The following is a 20,376-nucleotide window of genomic DNA, read 5'->3' as shown; positions in this document are numbered from 1 at the left end:
TTTAGCATATGCTAAGCCTAGCGCATTAGCCTATTAGCTGCTGCCGTGCTCCACTCGTATTTATCTGAGCCGCTAAAAAGCACAGAAATCCTCGTTTTCATATCTTACTGGCAGCAACATGGCTCAGAGTTTCTGTTTGGTATCCATTCAAGTAAAAACTAAGTATTTCATGTCTCATAACAGAACAAGCTGCCTCTGGCTGCAGTCTTCCTGTTGTTTTGTGTGGTGTGGAGCTGCTCAAAGAGGCTCCATGCTCTCTGCTGCCAACTAGCGGTCGGAGGGTGAAGTGGACAACAAGAGTCCGACTCAATTACAAAAGGGGTTTATTCAGACATACCTTTGGTTTGTCTGAAGATTAATAACCCCTCTTGTTAAAGTAAAATATGTCCAACACAAGAGGCCCTCAGCTCTCATCTGTCTGCCTAGCTGTTGGACAGGACAAGTTAAAAAAAAAAAAAAAAAAAAAAAAAGTCTGACGCTGACGTTAAGGATGCTCAGAAATAAATAAATAAATGAATAAATAAATATCGTCCCGGCAGCATTTTGAATTGATACAAGTATTGCCAAATGAACTATCGCGATATTTTGCCGAATCGACTTTTTCTTACACCCCTACTCTGTGCACTTTATATCGAACCATTAGCCCAAATGGTGAGACAAGACACTAGGATAACAGGAATAGACATCGGTGGACAGGTACATATCATGGGTCTGTTCACGGATGACGTCATGGTATATTTATTAGATCCAGTCAAATCATTTGGTAATTTGATGAAGATTTTTGATAGATTTGTTCAATGCTCAGGATACAAAATAAATATAAATGAAACTCAGATACTCACGTTTAATTGTGTTGCAAATCAAGGTTTAAAGAAATGGAAGATAAAATGGGATGCCAAATCACTTGAGTACTTGGGGGTGAATATATCTAAAGACCCAGCAAAACTATATCAAGATAACTATGAACGTACAAATATCAATATGAGAAAAGTCATAGAAAGATGGTCAACATACACGCTAGGATTACGTGAAAACATTCATTCATCTTCTTTACCGTTTATTCCCTTTCGGGGTCACGGGGTTGCCGGAGCCTATCCCGGCCACTTGGGCGTAGGCAAGGGATACCCTGGACTGGTCGCCAGTCTGTCGCAGAGTAGAATATCCTCAATCACACATCCATTCACTCTCACACTCACACCTGTGGACAATTTAGAGTTGCCAATCAACCTATGAAGCATGTTTTTGGACGGTGGGAGGAAGCCGGAGATCCCGGAGGGAACCCACGCATACACGGGGAGAACATGCAAAACTCCACACAGAAAGGTCCCCCATTGATGTTGTGTTTTTCATGTCCCCCAGCCGGGACTTGAACCAGGGGCCTTTTTGCTGTGAGGCAAGAGCGCTAACCACTGCTCCACCATGCAGCCCACGTACGTGAAAACATAAATGTTATAAAAAAGAATATACTACCACGGCTCATTTACTTGTTTCTAGCTTTACCAGTAGAGATCCCACAATCCCAATTCTTTATTTTGTCGGGACACGACTGGAAACACAAATTGACGTGGTCGTTTTAACTGTTTCTAAGGACTGAGCGGAATTTTGCTTTGAAAGCTCAAAGCCTCCGTGTGAGCTGGAGACATGTTCTCCTGCTGCTCGTTCACATAGAGCTGCGGGGCCGATGGCAGTCTGATGGCTCCCACACGTAACAACGCATCCGCCCCTCATCCACAAAACGTTCAGTATTAAGTCCGATTGCTCTGCACAGACACGATTTGCTCCGTCCACCGGCGCAATGGGGACGAAGCGCTCCTCCTTGGAGCCGCCCTGGCCAGGGGTGTCGGATAAGATAGGAAGGGGAGACAAGGAGCCCGCTTGGCGAGCGCGGAGCGCAGAGGCGTCCGCGGAGCAACAGTGTTTGTTGTGGAAGGAAACTTCTGACGCATGCGCCGCGCTGAGGCGCGCGCTTTTCAGTCGCCGCAGCTTTATTTTACTGGTGTGTTTTTTTAACCAGCCCTGTTACTCCCATAACGCTGCCGCGACACAAGCGGAAGGAGAGCTGTTCCCGTTCGCCCCTCCATCCACTGCTGCTCCTTGCTCATTCTTAAACACGTACAACAGTGTGGCGAGCCGGGTTAGACCCGCCTTTAGCCCCTAAGACTCATGGGAAATGGGGGATCGCAGATGTAAATTTCCTCATCATAACTGAGGTATGTAATGTTGATTATATGGTTACTGTTTTTAATTTTATGTATGATACCTAGATTGTCAATAAGTAAAAAAAAAAAAAAAAAATTTAAAATAAAAAAAACCATAACTGAGGAACTTGTGAACAGAATAGACCTGCATGCTGTTTGGCAGATGTGAGTGTATTCAAATACATGAGCCTGAGGCAAGGCTGTCTCCTCCCACAGTGTGCTAATGAATTACACTCTGTCTGGGAGTCAGGACGTGATTTGTCAGGCTGACTATGTTGCGTAATGCATGCGGCTTGTACACTGACGCGGTTTGTGTATGTACAAAAGAAGTTAAACACGTGGAAATGGGTGGGTGCGGCTTGTAATCGGGTGCGCTTTATAGTTCGGAAATTACGGTACCCAATATACAGGGGGGGAAGAGCCTTACCTAATCTAAAAGAATACTTTAGAGCTGCCCAAATACATCGTATACTATACTGGTGCAATACAGAGTATGTTGCCAGGTGGAAAGATATAGAACTTTTTGCACCCAGATTCCCAATTTAAACATGTCTGGGGGAAAATGAGATCCCAGCCACTGCTAAAGAACATTTAGATCTAAATCCACTAACATTATATACTCTTGAGAACTGGTATTATGTTGTAAAACAACTAAAATTAGGTGAAGAAATCAGATTGCTGAAATGGACAGCATATGACGACACATTTAGACCTGCACAATTTGACCACAGATTCAAACAATGGGCTGAAAAGGGTATTATGGCCATGTGCACAATAATATAGAAAGGTGAAATGAGTGAATTTCAGGAACTTAAAGACACATATGGTCTAATAAATCAGGACCTATTCAGATATATGCAAATGCGAGACTACTATGAAAAGTGAATCAAAACAGAAGAACACAAAATACACCCAATAATTAAGACATTTATACAGGCCTACAGTGAAAATATTCCCAAGGTTGTATCCATTTCATATAAGCACCTTATGGAATCAAAAGTGGGGTCAACTTTATATTCATTCATTCATTCATTCATCTTCTTAACCGTTTATTCCCTTTCGGGGTCACGGGGTTGCCGGAGCCTATCCCGGCCACTTGGGCGTAGGCAAGGGATACTGGTCGCCAGTCTGTCGCAGGGTGGAATATCCTCAATCACACATCCATTCACTCTCACACATTCACTCTCACACTCACACCTGTGGACAATTTAGAGTTGGCAATCAACCTATGTAGCATGTTTTTGGACGGTGGGAGGAAGCCAGAGATCCCGGAGAAAACCCACGCATGCACGGGGAGAACATGCAAACTCCACACAGAAAGGTCCCCCATTGATGTTGTGTTTTTCATGTCCCCCAACCGGGACTTGAACCGGGGGCCTTCTTGCTGTGAGGCAAGAGCGCTAACCACTGCGCCACCGTGCAGCCCGTCAACTTTATATGTCAAAGCAAAATGGAAAAATGATTTGAGAGAAAGAATCTCCAAGGAGATGTGGGACAATAAAACTAATTAAACTAATTAAAACTCAGCAACTCTGCTGGAGAATTTGTATGGATAAGGAATCAAATCAGACACATATTTTGGGAATGTGAGAAAATAAAACTCTTCTGGGACACCATCCACTCTGCTATATGTGAAACACTCAGGTACAAGATACCCCAAACCTGTCTTGTGATGTGTCTGGGCTACTTAGAGGGAACTGTACATAAAACTGACCAAAACCTTGGAAAAGCTCTTCTAGTGGCAGCAAAGAAAGTCATAACTAAGAACTGGCAGAAGGCTGAAGCCCCAACACACAAGAAATGGATGTATATTGTGGAAGAAATCCAAACAATGGAGAGACTAACATACAAACTAAAAATGAAGGAAGAACAATTTCTGAAGGACTGGGAAAGATGGTTTATGTACAAAACAAGAAAAGGTTATGACATATGGTTAACTTTGTGATCAGTATCCTGGAAAGGAAAAAAATCTCAACCTGACAAACTCTACGTACCTTCTTGAGGTTTTCTTTTCTTTTGTTTTTTGTTCTATATATAATGTTTCTAACTTTGTTCATGTCGTAAAAAATAATAAGATATTTACAAAAAAAAGAAATCTCAAAGCGCTACAATGAAAGCAGGAATAGCAAAAGTTTACAAATAAGAGCAAAGTAAGACAAAAAACAACAACAAAAGTACTAAAAAGCATTTTTTTTAAAAGGAAAGTCTTTAAGCCTTTTTTAAAAGTGTCAAGGCTTTGTGGGGCTCTGGGGGATTCCAGAAGATTGTTCCAGAGTCGAGGGGCAGCAGCCTGAAAGGCTCTGTCTCCCATTGTGGTTAGCCTGGTCCTTGGTTGGTGAAGGCAATGAGTAACATTTGAGCGGAGGAGTCGTGAAGAAGCATGCGGGGAAAGGAGCTCACTGAGGCAGGCAGGGGCAGTTCCATGGACGCATTGGTAGGTGAGGAGACGGAGTTTGTAGTGAATTCTGAAACGAATGGGTAACCAGTGAAGTGATTGAAGAACAGGAGTGATGTGGTCAAATCCTTGTCAGGACCCTTGCAGCGCAGTTTTGGATGAGCTGGAGCTTTTCCAGGCTCCTGCCAGGAATCCCAACAAGGAGAGCATTGCAGTAGTCAAGTCTGGAGGAGATAAATGCATGGATCAGTTTTTCTGCATCAGACTGGGTGAGTGAGGGGCGGACCTTTGCAATATTTTTGAGATGGAAAAAAGACACTTTGGAGAGGTGACTTATGCGAAGATCAAATGTTAGATTAGAGTAGATTTTGACACCAAGATGGATCACAGGTGAAGAGAGCAGAATGTTGTGACCAGAAACCATAATGCTTTTGGTGGAGGATGTTTTCATCTGGTGAGGGGTACTGATTAATATGGCTTCAGTCTTGTTGCTGGTGAATTGGAGAGAGTTTTCAGCCATGGTAAATGGTAAGTGGCGTATGCTTATATAGAACTTTTTCTACCTAAAAGGCCCAAAGCGCTTTACAGTCACAGACCCATTCACCCACTCACACACATTTACACACTGGTAGCGGCTCTGCTGCCAAACACTGGCGCCAACCTCTCACCAGAGGCAAGGTGGGGTTCCGTGTCTTGCCCAAGGAAACTTCGACACATGGGTGTGCAAGGCGGTAATCGAACCTGCAATCTTACGATCATGGGTCGACCGCCCAACTTTTGCACTACAGTCGCCATCCACGCCTCTACCTCCTCGAGACATGCCTGGAGGGCAGAAGAAGTTAGGGTGGGAGTGGAATCCATTTTTACACATAACTGTGTGTCATCGGCGTAACAGTGGAATGAAGTGTTGTGTTTACGGATCATTTGTCCGAGTGGAGATATGTAGATAGTAAAAAGTGAAGGTCCAAGAACAGAGCCTTGAGGAACTCCGCAGGTGACTATGTGTGCGTGAGATTTGGCAGTCCCCAGAGCTACATATTCTGTCCTGTTTGAGTTGTGATTTAAACCAGTTGAGTATGTTCCCAGAGAGTCAACCAGTAGTATGAAGACGGTTGAGGAGAATGCCGTGATCCACAGTGTCAAATGCAGCTGATAGGTCCAGAAGGAGGAGTAGAGATGGGGAGCCCCGGTCTGCAGCTAAGAGTAGGTCATTCATGACTCGGACCAGGGCTGTCTCTGTACTGTGAGCTGACCGGAAACCAGACTGAAATTTTTCATATAAGGTGTGCTTGAGAGATGATGGTGGAGCTGAGCTGCAACAATTTTTCAAGAACCTTGGACAGGAACGGTAGGTTGGAAATGGGTCTGTAGTTTGCCAAATTATCGGGATCCAGTGCAGGTTTTTCTTTTAAGCGTGGTCTTATAATGACAGTTTTGAGAGCAAGGGGAACATGACCAGTTTGTAATGATTGGTTAATTATAGTTGTGACAATTGGACTGATACTTGAAATGTTGTCTTTGATCAGGGCTGTTGGGAGGGGGTCAAGTGGGCAGGTTGAGGATTTCATAACCCTTAAGATGGCCTCAATCTCTGTGTGTAGTGAGTGTGAATTCAGAAGGGGTCCTTGGAGCTGTTGGTACAGTTGGATTTGCAGATGAGGTGGGAATAGTAGTAGTGGGCAGGAAGTTAGATCTTATGGAAAATATTTTACTGGTGAAAATAACCTATGAATCTATCACAGCTGCTGACACTAGCATCACTGGTTAAGTGTGGGGGGCTTAAGCAGAGAGTGTATGGTGGAAAATTTCTAGTGTTACTATTGATCTTGTGGGAACAGAACTTCGAACCGGCTATTGTAAGGGCTCTGCAATAGACTTTTTGATGGTCGCTATAGGCCTGTTTATGTACTGCCAGGTTGTTTTTTATGAGACTTCATTCCATGAATCGTCCAAGTCTTAAGAATTTGCAGTTCCTCTGTAAATACCATGGGGCTGATCTGAGGAGCAGCGGGTGAACCCGAACCTGCTGCAGCAAACCAGGGAGCAGCGCGGGAGGCAGAGCTGGCTGACACGGAAGGTCCTCCTCTGTTGGATTCCGGTCAGCAGACCAACCTTCATTCTGGAAAAGTCTTCAGCCACTGCCCGAGCTTCAGGTTCTTGCTGCAAACATTCGTTTTCAAAATGATCCATGATCTCCTAACAGAGATCTGAGCACAGACAGGAAGACTTCTGTCTGCTCTGACCAACTTCACACTTCTGTGAGGAAGGGGGGGGGGGGGGGCATCCAGCACAGCGGCTGACGGCTTTGATTGGACACTTTTGGCCATCTCTCCCCACCTTCTCGCTCTGCACACAGGAGCACCTTCTCTGCGGGTCACATGGACCCGAGGAGCATCTGAACTGCAGCAGCAGGTCATGCCGACTTTTACATTTGGCAGTAGCAAGGAATTCTGGGATAACTTGTTCCTCTCTGAATAAAAATTCACACCGTGGCGTCCCTCAGCTAACATGTCACACCACAAAGAAAAGGCTGTAGGCGGAGCCTGAAGCCACTCCTCCACAGAAGTATGACAGACTCTCTGGAGGATTCAGAACCACAGGTGGCGCTGTTCTTGTGTAGGCGCTGTTGGACGGCCTAGATCCGGAGGACAGGACTGGAAGCTGGTGCTGAGCTGGACAGGAAGCAGATCCCAGAGTCCAAAAGCAGGAGAAAAGATCCATGACATCATTCCTGCATTAGAACGATGAAACATCTGTGCATGAACGCCCAGAGGACTGCAGTCAGCCAAAACAGATCCAGCAGCTCTGAAGAACCATTCCACGCACACGCGTGTGCACGTGCACCCACAATGCAGCAGGTTCCTTTTAGAGAAGCAAAAACAGATTGTGTAAGTCTGGAAAGAAGTAATGCTATTTCTGTAAAAGGAGAGCCAGCCGAGGAGAGCTGAAAGCTTAGAGGAAGAGAGGTTTTAGGGGGGGCAGGAAGTCCTGATTAACTCCAGATTGACTGAAGCAGCCAGAATAACTGAATCGTGAGGAAGTTTAGCGTCGGGGTGGAAGCACCAGCAGACATGCGGTTATTCCCGTGGCAGGATTCCAGCAGGTCTCTGGAGGCAGAGGACTGCAGGAAAACTTCTATGAGCCGCATATTTGTGAATGTTCTGCACTGAAAAGCTGCAGAAGACTGAAGTCCAGGCAGGTCCTTTACCACTTCAACTGCTGCCACAACTTCTGTCTGTTAAAGCGAATGTATATATAAAATTAAACACCCCTCTCACCCTCCGTGGGTGGTTTTCTCCTCCAAGCTGGGGTCCTCTACCAGAGGCCTGGGAGCTTGAGGGTCCTGCAGTATCTTAGCTGTTCCTGTTTTTTTCTGGACTGAGAGGTCTGAGGTCTTTCCAGGTATCTGTTGTAGCCCCTCCTCCAGCTTGGGGGTTACTGCCCCCGAGTGCTCCAATTACCACAGGCACCACTGTCACCTTCACTTTCCAGGCTTTCTCCAGTTCTTCTCTGAGTCCCTGGTATTTCTCCAGTTTCTCATGTTCCTTCTTCCTGATGTTCCCATCGCTTGGCACTGCCACACCCACCACAACGGCTTTCCTCTGTTCTTTATCCACCACTACAATGTCTGGTTGGTTCTCCATTACCACCCTATCAGTCTGGATCTGGATCAGGATCTTTTCTCTATCATACTCTACCACTTATGGAGGTGTTTCCCATTTTGACCTTGGGGTTTCCAAATGGACAGATGTTCCGATAAATTCTATGATCTGATAAAGACACACAAACAACATGTGACTGTGAAGAGTCCTTTTGTAAGATTACAGGAACCCTGAGGCCCAGTATTTCTAAACTTTGGATCAGGATTAAATGGATCCAGATTACAAATTACTCTGATCTGACTCCACGGATCAAAGGTATTTAATCCGGTATTTCAAAACTGCCGGATAGGATCAAATACAGTCAGATCTGCTCAGATCCACCGCGCCCACAGGGTCAGAGACAAGAACCCGGAAAAAGGCGGAACATTCCCCTGCAGCGAAGAAAGAGTCTGCAGAACATTTAGAACCAAACGTGGGTAATATCTCACTCTAGGTTGATCATTTTTCAAAGGTCATATTTTGTTAAGTATCTATCATGAGAATGTACAGATCTGTAAGAGCATGACAAAAAAACAAACTTTGCAGACTTCTGCTCCATCAAGCTGCTTCATTCAGAAGGAAACCAGCTTCTTTTTACCGTCCTAACTGTTTAAACATCTTTGTCTGGGTCACAGACGTGACCATGCAGGGAACTGACAGATCGGATAGTTTTATGGTTGCAGGCCTAGTGAAGCATGACAGAGTTCATGTTTGTTTCCTCTTATTATAAATGTGTGTGAACGGATGAGTCACTGTGTGCTCAGTGTTTCCATGGAAATGCCTCTTTTTTCATGTTTGCATTCTTTTATGCCCTGAAATATCTACCAAAAACTGGAAATGATCATTAAATCCTCAGAAAAGAGCAGAGGCCTTTTGACCAGGATTTTGTCTTTGTGTTTTGACTGTCCTACAGTGAAGCTGCTTCTGATCCTTATTTTAGGTGTTTGCATTGTTGATCTCTGAATATGAATGAGAATCTCTTCATTTTATATCTAATACAATTTTAAAACAGAGGGGCGCTAGCGAGCAGGCAATGGAGTAGGTCGCATGTTTAGCGTGCTCTGCATAAATTAGCAAAAAAGAGCCATAATACTCTAAAAAGTGCTAAGAAAACTCGTGCAGCTTAGCAACCTATCTTCTTTCCTCATCGCCTGGATTTTATTCTGCAAGCTGAGATGGCAAGTAGTCTCCGCAAATATAAATATACGAGCAAAGCTGCCGCGGCTGCCTCTGCTAGCAAAACGTGCTCAGACTCAGCTAGCTCCACACTTAGCACACCACCTGAAGAGCTAGGAGCACCAATGGAGCCGTGTGAACTGTCTGAGACGGGACTTCTAGATCTGAAGAGCGACATACTGGCCTCCATCAAATCAGAAATCACCCAGCTCTTCCAGACGGAGCTCGCAAAAGTGATAGCGAAGGAGTTCGGGGAGGTGAAAATGGAGATGCAAGCGGTCCGAACAGAGTTGGCCAACAACACCGCCACAGTGCGGTCAGAGTTGAAAGCAATTCAATCTACTGTGTCAGAGATGGAGCGAGGACTTTCAGGGTGTTCAGATGACATAACAACTTTACAAAAATCTGTCCAGCAGCTGGAAAAAAACGTGTCGATCCTCCAAGAAAAGTGTGTGGATATGGAAGGACGCATGCGGAGATCAAACATTCGCATATTGAATGTACCTGAGGAAGTTCCGAGCACACCCGATTCAATCTCCAAACTACTCAAAGAGGTGTTGAAGATCGATAAAGAAGTGCTGATTGACAGATGCCACCGCGCTCTACAGACGAGACAAGCAGATGGGAAAGCCAGAGCGATCATCGCCAAGATGCACTACGATCAGGATTACACTGAGATCCTCCGCCGTGCCCGAGCTGCAGGTCCTCTCCTCTACAAAGGTGCCACCATCCTCATTTTTCCCGATTATCAACCGAGTGTAGCCAGCGCCAGGGCGGCCTTCAATGAGGTAAAAAAGCTTCTGCGTGGACGGGAGAACGTGCGTTATGGGCTGCTTCACCCGGCACAGCTGCGGATTACACACAATGGAATTGAAAAACGATTTAAGGATGCAGCACAAGCCATGACGTATGTGAAGGGAAATATTCTTTGAGGAGTGATCATTTTTTACTATTTTCTCTTCTTTTTTTTCCTCAATTTTTTCCTCATCTACGTTATTCCTGTGGGGTTTTTTGTCACACCGGGAGACTGACGGAAATGCTCATCTGTCACACACAAATCATACTTCCACTCTATATGACTACTAAAAGGATGGTAATCTGAATAAATAGGTAAACTCTGATCGGAATGAGCCATACCTTTTCCTCCCTTTTTTTATTATTAAATTTTTTAATTTAATATTTTTATTTTTGTGTGTGACCTCTTCACCTGCACCATTTAAATGGACATTTAATCTGAGTGTCAGATGTTAAAAGGCTTTTTGGTATTTCTACTCTTAAATATTTTTGCAGAGCAAACTGGACGCTAGAGTTCTAACAAGCACATAATGTGTGGATTTTGTTGTCAGAGGGTTGTTTATGATCACCATGTTCTTGTTGGTGATGGGTGGGGTGGGTTACCTGTTGCACCTAAAGTTATTTTATTTTCATCTGTTGCATCTATTTCTGTTAAAGTGATGAGATCTCATGTCTTACAGGTTGTATTTACTTGCCCAGATTAATGCCTTAAAAATACTGTTTTTCATAGCAAATGGCTAGTCAGTTATTCAATAGTCAGTATGGCTGTTGCCCAGTTAATTTTGTTAGCTGGAATGTCAAATCACTAAATCATCCATTAAAACGTAGGAAGGTGCTCTCACATTTGGAGCAGTTGAATACTGACATTGCCTTCCTCCAAGAAACTCATCTTAACACCTTTGATCACTCCAGACTTAAAGGGGGATGGGTGGGACATATTTTTCATTCTACCTTTCATTCTAAATCCAGAGGTACAGCCATTCTTATTAAAAAATCAATTTCTTTTAACATGACAAAAGTAGAAGCTGACCCGTCTGGAAGATATATAATAGTAGTGGGAAGATTGAATAATACTCCTGTTATACTGGCAAACATATATGCTCCTAATTGGGACAATGGTGTTTTTTTTACTGAAATTTTTTCCCGAATACCAAACATAGATTCGCACCATCTCATCCTCGGAGGTGATATAAATTGTGTACTAACTCCTTCCCTTGACCGTAGTTCGCCTAAATCCACACAACCATCACAGGCATCACAAGTGATCAACCAGCTTCTTAAAACATATGGAATGTTTGATGTCTGGAGATTCCGGAATCCCAATAGCAGAAATTACTCTACTCACCAGTACATAAAACTTTCTCACGAATTGATTATTTTTTCCTTGATAGCAACCTACTTTCTCTAGTCAATAAGTGTGAATATCAAGCAATAGTTATATCTGACCATGCACCATTGTTAATGACATTGAAAATGCCAAGTCCAGGTAATAAATATCGACCATGGAGATTTAATACTCTACTGCTTTCAGATAGAGAGTTTGTTAAATTTATTTCAAAGGAAATAAAGGAATATATCACACGTAATAGCACCCCTGGAATGTCCTCTAGCTTAATTTGGGAATCATTAAAAGCATACCTTAGAGGCCAAATTATATCTTATAGTGCTAGAATGAAGAGACTTCTAACTGAAAAGATTAAGAGGATTGAAAATGATATTCTCCAATTAGATGATATGCTAGCTAACTCCCCTTCATCTGACCTGTTCAAAAAGCGCCTAGCTCTTCAGGCCGAATATAATCTGTCGACTACACGGCAGATTGAAAATCTTTTAAACAAATGTCGATATAAATCATATGAACATGGGGAAAAGATAGGTAAAACACTCGCCCATCAGCTTCGTCATCAGCAAGTGGCTCAGGCTATTATAGCCATCAACACTGAACAGAATGTGAAGTTAACTGACCCTTTAGAGATTAATCAAAGGTTTCATACATATTATAAACAGTTATACACCTCAGAATCTAAAAAGGATCAAGTACTTTTTGACAAGTTTTTTAGCAAGCTTAATCTGCCTAAAGTAGATGAGGAAGTATCTCAAAATCTGGAGAGACCTTTTAAAACAGAAGATATTCAGAAGGCCATAAATTCTATGCAAAGCGGGAAATCACCAGGACCAGATGGCTTCCCAAGTGAATTTTTCAAAACCTTTGCAAAAGATTTGTCCCCTATATTACTTTCAGTCTATGATGACTCCTCCCTCTCAGGTTCTCTCCCAGAGACTATGAGACAGGCTGTTATCTCTTTGATACATAAAAAAGGTAAAAGTCACTTAGAGTGCAGTTCTTACCGGCCTATCTCGTTATTAAATGTAGATAGTAAAATCTTTGCTAAGATACTAGCACATCGCTTGGAAACTGTTTTGCCCTCTATCGTATCTGATGATCAAACAGGGTTTATCAAAGATCGTCATTCTTTTCATAATGTTCGAAGACTCTTAAATATTCTTCATCATCCCTCTCCACCAGATACATCAGAAATAGTTCTCTCGCTTGATGCTGAGAAAGCGTTCGACCGTGTGGAGTGGGACTACCTTTTTTATACACTTGAAAAATTTGGCTTTGGCCCAAGGTTTATCTCATGGATACGTATTCTCTACTCTTCCCCAGTCGCAGCAATTCGTACCAATAATAATCTTTCACCTTTTTTTAAGCTGGGACGTGGAACAAGGCAAGGATGCCCCTTATCACCTTTATTATTCGCTTTGGTCATTGAACCTCTGGCAATTACTCTTCGAGGTGATGATTCTATTAAAGGTGTTCAGAGAGGGGATTCTGAACACAAAGTGTCTCTGTACGCGGATGACACATTACTATATATATCTGATCCCCTATACAGCCTTCCTCATTTACTCGCACTTTTGCGTGAGTTTGGAAAAATATCAGGTTATAAAATAAATATGCACAAAAGTGAACTGATGCCCATAAATCCTGTTGCACTAAAAGATGTGTCAAATTCCATACCATTTAAATTAAGCCAGCATAAATTCAAGTATCTAGGGATTTGGATCACAAGCAATTATAAACATATGTACAAAACAAACTTTATTCCATTGTTAGATAGTGTAAAACAAGACCTGCAACGCTGGCAATCCTTACCAATTTATTTAGGAGGAGAATTAATGTTGTTAAAATGAACATCCTACCTAAGTTTCTATATCTTTTTCAGTCTATACCTTTATTTTTAACAAAAACATTCTTTTCTAACCTAGACAAACTGATTTCATCATATATATGGAATGGGAAGACTGCCCGCATTCGCAAAAATATTTTACAATACCACAAAGATTATGGGGGAATGTCACTTCCCAATTTCCAATACTATTACTGGGCTGCTAATATCCGCACATTGCTTTATTGGCTAGAGATATCAAGTCATAAGGATCTTAAATGGTTAAATTTTGAACGAATGTCATGTCAATCTGCCTCTTTACGCTCTCTACTTTGTTCCACAATACCACTGTCACAATCTCTCGACAAAATTTCACAGAACCCAGTAGTTAAACATTCACTTAAAATCTGGGCACAATTTAGGAGAAGCCTGCACCTTAAAAATATGTCAATATATGCCCAAGTTATGAAAAATATTATGTTTCTCCCTTCCATAACTGATACCTCTTTTACATATTGGTCCGCAAATGGTCTGAGAACCCTGAAGGATCTGTTCATCGAAGGTCAATTTGTTTCATTTCAGAGACTAAAAAGTGAATTTAGAATTCCTGATGTTCACTTCTTCAGATACCTTCAACTTCGAAGTTTTCTATCTACCACATTCAACCATTTCCCCTCGCGACCACCAGACTCACTTCTTGAAAACATCTTGACCTTTAATCCACAGTCAAAAGGAATCATCAGCAAAATATACACAGCAATCAACTCAAACACAGATCCACTGACTCATACCAAAAGAAAGTGGGAAGAAGATTTGGCTACGGACCTATCAGAGGATGTATGGCAGACTGCTCTTCAGAATATTTATTCATCCTCTATATGCTTAAGACAAAGGGTTATACAATTCAAGGTGGTTCACAGACTGCATTGGTCCAAAGTAAAGTTAGCTAGAATCAAACCAGACCGTGATGCTAATTGTGATCGTTGTGATAGGGAACCAGGTACACTTTCGCATATGTTTTGGTTTTGTCCGACACTAAGGGCCTTCTGGCACAACATTTTTCAATTTCTCTCTGACGCATTGGGGACACACATTGCTCCTGATGCCTCAATTGCAATTTTTGGTGTATCAGAGTTCTGTCTGCGGCTTCCAAGTAATTTCAAAAGTGTAATTGCTTTCACTACACTTCTGGCCAGAAGGCTAATCCTCCTACACTGGAAAAACAAACAACTCCCTACTTTAAGGAAATATCTTGTTGATCTTATGTGCCATCTTACCGTAGAAAAAATCAGATATTCAATGAAGGGTTGTACTGCAGGGTTTTTTAATGTCTGGCAGCCAGTTCTGAGCAAGATCAAAGATTTTGATCCATCGCTTCTTTCTGAGGGGTAACACTGTTACTCCATTCAGCAAAATCCTTTTTTATTGTATTTAATTCTTTTTCTTTTAGGGTGCAACAGGGTGGGTTTGTTTGTTTGTTTGTTTGTTTGGGGTTTTAAGGGAAAAAAAAATAGTTTGAATGTCTTTTACACTGTATATGTTGCTGAATACTCAAATAAAAAGAAACTTGGTTTAATACAATTTTAAAACAGACTCTTATGCTTCATTGAGAAAGTGTGATAATGTGCAAAGTGGTAACCCTGCATCTTTGTCATTTAAATGTATAAATTAATTTCTTTTTCTGGTTGGGCAGAACCCAAAGTAAGGGCTTACTAAATTCACATGGGGGGGGGGCTATATTATAAAGAGAAGTAAACACACGATCAGCCACAGATCCTGCTCTGAGCTGGGATCTGAATAATCCCTATTTTCAAGATTAAACTGATCCGGGATTCAATCCAAAGCTTTGAAATTCCCAACAGAGGTCTTTAATATGGATCAAAGGCGGAACTAGATTACCAAATCCCAATCCTCAGGATCAATTTGGTTTAAAATACTCAATTTCAGATCAGGATCCAATCCTGTAGGTTTAATCCTGTAGGATTTATGTTTGAAATACTGACTGTTGTGCAGGAAGCGTCGGGTGAGACAGATGAGAGAGTGGGGTGGACAGCCACACCCCCACACGCTAAAAAACCCAAAGTTTGACACGTCTGACTTCAGAAAGCATTCCTGAAATGATCAGCCCTCTGTAGAGGCATCATCAGGTCACTGCAGCTGACCAATCAGTTTGTCCAGACTGATATTGGAGGAACATCAGGAGCCAGCTGACTGTCTGGCAGAAAGCGCTCATCCACCCCACAGTTTGATGAGGGGGGCAGCACCACAAAGCTCTCTCTGTGGTTCCCAGGAACAAACGTTGGCAGAGAACGATCCGATCTTGGACCGCATGTAATAGGAACACAACAGGCGCGGAGAGCCAACTGGGTCTATTCATCAGGGTGTTTTCAAAGCTCTGTGGGCCTCCCAGCAGTCCAGAACAGAGCTGCCATCAGCCCGGAATCTCTAATGAAGTGACGACAACGTAGAGACCGACACAATCTGACCTTCATGCACCACATTCTGGATCTTTGCATCGACAGGAACTATGGACAAACACACCCAGCCGTTGTGTTGTCCGAATAACCAGGTTAGGTCAGCACAAAGCATCAACCAAACTTCTAAATGATCCGGAAATATCATTGAATGCTGTGAAATCCCACTGCAGTCATGTGATCAGAGTTGAGGCCCTGCAGGAGGCGAGGGACAGGATGGAGGGCCCGTTTCAAAGCGCTTTAAGTACAGCTGAGCAGAAGAATCTGGGCCTGCAGAGCCCTCCCACCTGAGCAGAGGATGCCTTTGTGCCGGGCACAGGAGAAGTCGTCGCACTCGCAGAAGCTGCCGTAGAACTTGCCAAACTCGGACTCGTAGCACAAACACTGGTTGCAGCTGCACTCCCCACGGCCGCTGCACAGCTGCTTGCCCTCCGATTCCCGGCAGGCGCTGACAGCCATACTGTTGCCATCACCCTCCTGGCACTCGCAGTGGGCACCCAGATATCCCGGCTCGCAGTGACAGGTACCACAGGTGTACGTACCTGCAAGGAAGGGGAGTTCAAATGAGACTGTGAAACAGACGGCTGGGTTTCCTGTTTGCCTGAAAATAACAGATCTACTTTTGAAACCTCTGCCAGAACATCCTCTAGTTTAAAAAGTTCCTTCTGTGGCAGGAGATTAGGTGTGAGGCACCATCTTGGGCTGCTCCTTCACCCTTCAGGTCCAGTGACTGAAAACAGAAATTTACACGGGACAAAGGAGCCTGTTGGTGTTGGAACGTGCCTCGTAAAGCTGTTCAAGAACTCTGAACTGGACAATAAAAAGATCATAACCCCATTAGTATGGTCTCAAATCTAAACTATAATGATGTTCATCAAGATAAACCCACACGGTTTTCATGGATTTGAATCTTAGCACAGAGGTGTTCAGAGGATTTAGGACTGGTCTACATGCTTGGTTTTGGCCAAATCGTCTGCTGTTTGTATCTAGAATTCTTATTTTCCCTTCAGGGTCTCCACAGCCAATCGGCTTCCTCTGTCTGTCTTCTGCATCCTCTACCAGGAACTACCTTCATGTCTTCATCATCCTCTACCATCAGCTACCTTCATCATCCTCTACCAGCAGCTACCTTCATGTCTTCTTCATCCTCTACCAGCAGCTACCTTCATGTCTTCTTAATCCTTTACCAGCAGCTACCTTCATGTCTTCTTCATCCTCTACCAGCAGCTACCTTCATGTCTTCATCATCCTCTACCAGCAGCTACCTTCATGTCTTCTTCATCCTCTACCAGCAGCTACCTTCATGTCTTCTTCATCCTCTACCAGCAGCTACCTTCATGTCTTCTTCATCCTCTACCAGCAGCTACCTTCATGTCTTCATCATCCTCTACCAGCAGCTACCTTCATGTCTTCATCCTCTACCAGCAGCTACCTTCATGTCTTCTTCATCCTCTACCAGCAGCTACCTTCATGTCTTCTTCATCCTCTACCAGCAGCTACCTTCATGTCTTCTTCATCCTCTAGCAGCAGCTACCTTCATGTCTTCTTAATCCTTTACCAGCAGCTACCTTCATGTCTTCATCATCCTTTACCAGCAGCAACCTTCATGTCTTCTTCATCCTCTACCAGCAACTACCTTCATGTCTTCTTCATCCTCTACCAGCAACTACCTTCATGTCTTCTTCATCCTCTACCAGCAGCTACCTTCATGTCTTCATCATCCTTTACCAGCAGCAACCTTCATGTCTTCTTCATCCTCTACCAGCAGCTACCTTCATGTCTTCTTCATCCTCTACCAGCAGCTACCTTCATGTCTTCATCATCCTCTACCAGCAGCTACCTTCATGTCTTCATCCTCTACCAGCAGCTACCTTCATGTCTTCATCCTCTACCAGCAGCTACCTTCATGTCTTCTTCATCCTCTACCAGCAGCTACCTTCATGTCTTCTTCATCCTCTACCAGCAGCTACCTTCATGTCTTCATCATCATCTACCAGCAGCTACCTTCATGTCTTCTTCATCATCTACCAGCAGCTACCTTCATGTCTTCATCATCCTTTACCAGCAGCTACCTTCATGTCTTCTTCATCCTCTACCAGCAGCTACCTTCATGTCTTCTTCATCCTCTACCAGCAGCTACCTTCATGTCTTCATCATCCTCTACCAGCAGCTACCTTCATGTCTTCATCATCCTCTACCAGCAGCTACCTTCATGTCTTCATCATCCTCTACCAGCAGCTACCTTCATGTCTTCATCCTCTACCAGCACCTACCTTCATGTCTTCTTCATCCTCTACCAGCAGCTACCTTCATGTCTTCTTCATCCTCTACCAGCAGCTACCTTCATGTCTTCATCATCCTCTACCAGCAGCTACCTTCATGTCTTCATAATCCTCTACCAGCAACTACCTTCATTTCTTTTTCATCCTCTACCAGCAGCTACCTTCATGTCTTCATCATCCTCTACCAGCAGCTACCTTCATGTCTTCATCCTCTACCAGCAGCTACCTTCATGTCTTCTTCATCCTCTACCAGCAGCTACCTTCATGTCTTCATCATCCTCTACCAGCAGCTACCTTCATGTCTTCTTCATCCTCTACCAGCAGCTACCTTCATGTCTTCTTCATCCTCTACCAGCACCTACCTTCATGTCTTCTTCATCCTCTACCAGCAGCTACCTTCATGTCTTCATCATCCTCTACCAGCAGCTACCTTCATTTCTTCTTCATCCTCTACCAGCAGCTACCTTCATTTCTTCTTCATCCTCTACCAGCAGCTACCTTCATGTCTTCATCATCCTCTACCAGCAGCTACCTTCATGTCTTCATCATCCTCTACCAGCAACTACCTTCATTTCTTCTTCATCCTCTACCAGCAGCTACCTTCATGTCTTCATCATCCTCTACCAGCAGCTACCTTCATGTCTTCATCATCCTCTACCAGCAGCTACCTTCATGTCTTCATCCTCTACCAGCAGCTACCTTCATGTCTTCATCATCTTCTACCAGCAGCTACCTTCATGTCTTCATCATCCTCTACCAGCAGCTACCTTCATGTCTTCATCATCCTCTACCAGCAGCTACCTTCATGTCTTCTTCATCATCTACCAGCAGCTACCTTCATGTCTTCATCATCCTCTACCAGCAGCTACCTTCATGTCTTCATCCTCTACCAGCAACTACCTTCATGTCTTCTTCATCCTCTACCAGCAGCTACCTTCATGTCTTCATCCTCTACCAGCAGCTACCTTCATGTCTTCATCTTCTACCAGCAGCTACCTTCATGTCTTCATCATCCTCTACCAGCAGCTACCTTCATGTCTTCATCATCCTCTACCAGCAGCTACCTTCATGTCTTCTTCATCATCTACCAGCAGCTACCTTCATGTCTTCATCATCCTCTACCAGCAGCTACCTTCATGTCTTCATCCTCTACCAGCAACTACCTTCATGTCTTCTTCATCCTCTACCAGCAGCTACCTTCATGTCTTCATCATCCTCTACCAGCAGCTACCTTCATGTCTTCATCATCCTCTACCAGCAGCTACCTTCATGTCTTCTTCATCATCTACCAGCAGCTACCTTCATGTCTTCATCCTCTACCAGCAGCTACCTTCATGTCTTCTTCATCCTCTACCAGCAGCTACCTTCATGTCTTCATCATCCTCTACCAGCAGCTACCTTCATGTCTTCATCATCCTCTACCAGCAGCTACCTTCATGTCTTCTTCATCCTCTACCAGCAGCTACCTTCATGTCTTCTTCATCCTCTACCAGCAGCTACCTTCATGTCTTCATCATCCTCTACCAGCAGCTACCTTCATGTCTTCATCCTCTACCAGCAGCTACCTTCATGTCTTCATCATCCTCTACCAGCAGCTACCTTCATGTCTTCATCATCCTCTACCAGCAGCTACCTTCATGTCTTCATCCTCTACCAGCAGCTACCTTCATGTCTTCATCCTCTACCAGCAGCTACCTTCATGTCTTCATCATCCTCTACCAGCAGCTACCTTCATGTCTTCATCATCCTCTACCAGCAGCTACTTCATGTCTTCATCCTCTACCAGCAGCTACCTTCATGTCTTCATCATCCTCTACCAGCAGCTACCTTCATGTCTTCTTCATCCTCTACCAGCAGCTACCTTCATGTCTTCATCCTCTACCAGCAGCTACCTTCATGTCTTCTTCATCCTCTACCAGCAGCTACCTTCATGTCTTCATCCTCTACCAGCAGCTACCTTCATGTCTTCTTCATCCTCTACCAGCAACTACTTTCATGTCTTCTTCATCCTCTACCAGCACCTACCTTCATGTCTTCTTCATCCTCTACCAGCAGCTACCTTCATGTCTTCATCATCCTCTACCAGCAGCTACCTTCATGTCTTCTTCATCCTCTACCAGCAGCTACCTTCATGTCTTCATCATCCTCTACCAGCAACTACCTTCATTCTTTCATCCTCTACCAGCACTACCTTCATTTTTTCTTCATCCTCTACCAGCAGCTACCTTCATGTCTTCATCATCCT

General features: G+C 43.7%; 1 protein-coding gene across 2 annotated transcripts in view; it reads right to left on the bottom strand.

The window, feature by feature from the left end:
• Positions 1 to 20,376, bottom strand: part of itgb5 (integrin subunit beta 5) — a 55,007-nt gene that overhangs the window by 15,593 nt on the left and 19,038 nt on the right. For both annotated transcript variants that reach the window (XM_023950461.1, XM_023950462.1), the window contains exon 11: positions 16,137 to 16,391. In XM_023950461.1, coding sequence (XP_023806229.1) covers positions 16,137 to 16,391 — 255 coding nt within the window. The remainder of the gene's footprint in view (positions 1 to 16,136; positions 16,392 to 20,376) is intronic.

Source organism: Oryzias latipes, chromosome 21, assembly GCF_002234675.1.
Source record: "Oryzias latipes chromosome 21, ASM223467v1".
Taxonomy (NCBI): domain Eukaryota; kingdom Metazoa; phylum Chordata; class Actinopteri; order Beloniformes; family Adrianichthyidae; genus Oryzias; species Oryzias latipes.
The sequence above is the reverse complement of the archived record's forward strand: the minus strand, read 5'-3'. Positions and strand labels throughout refer to the sequence as shown.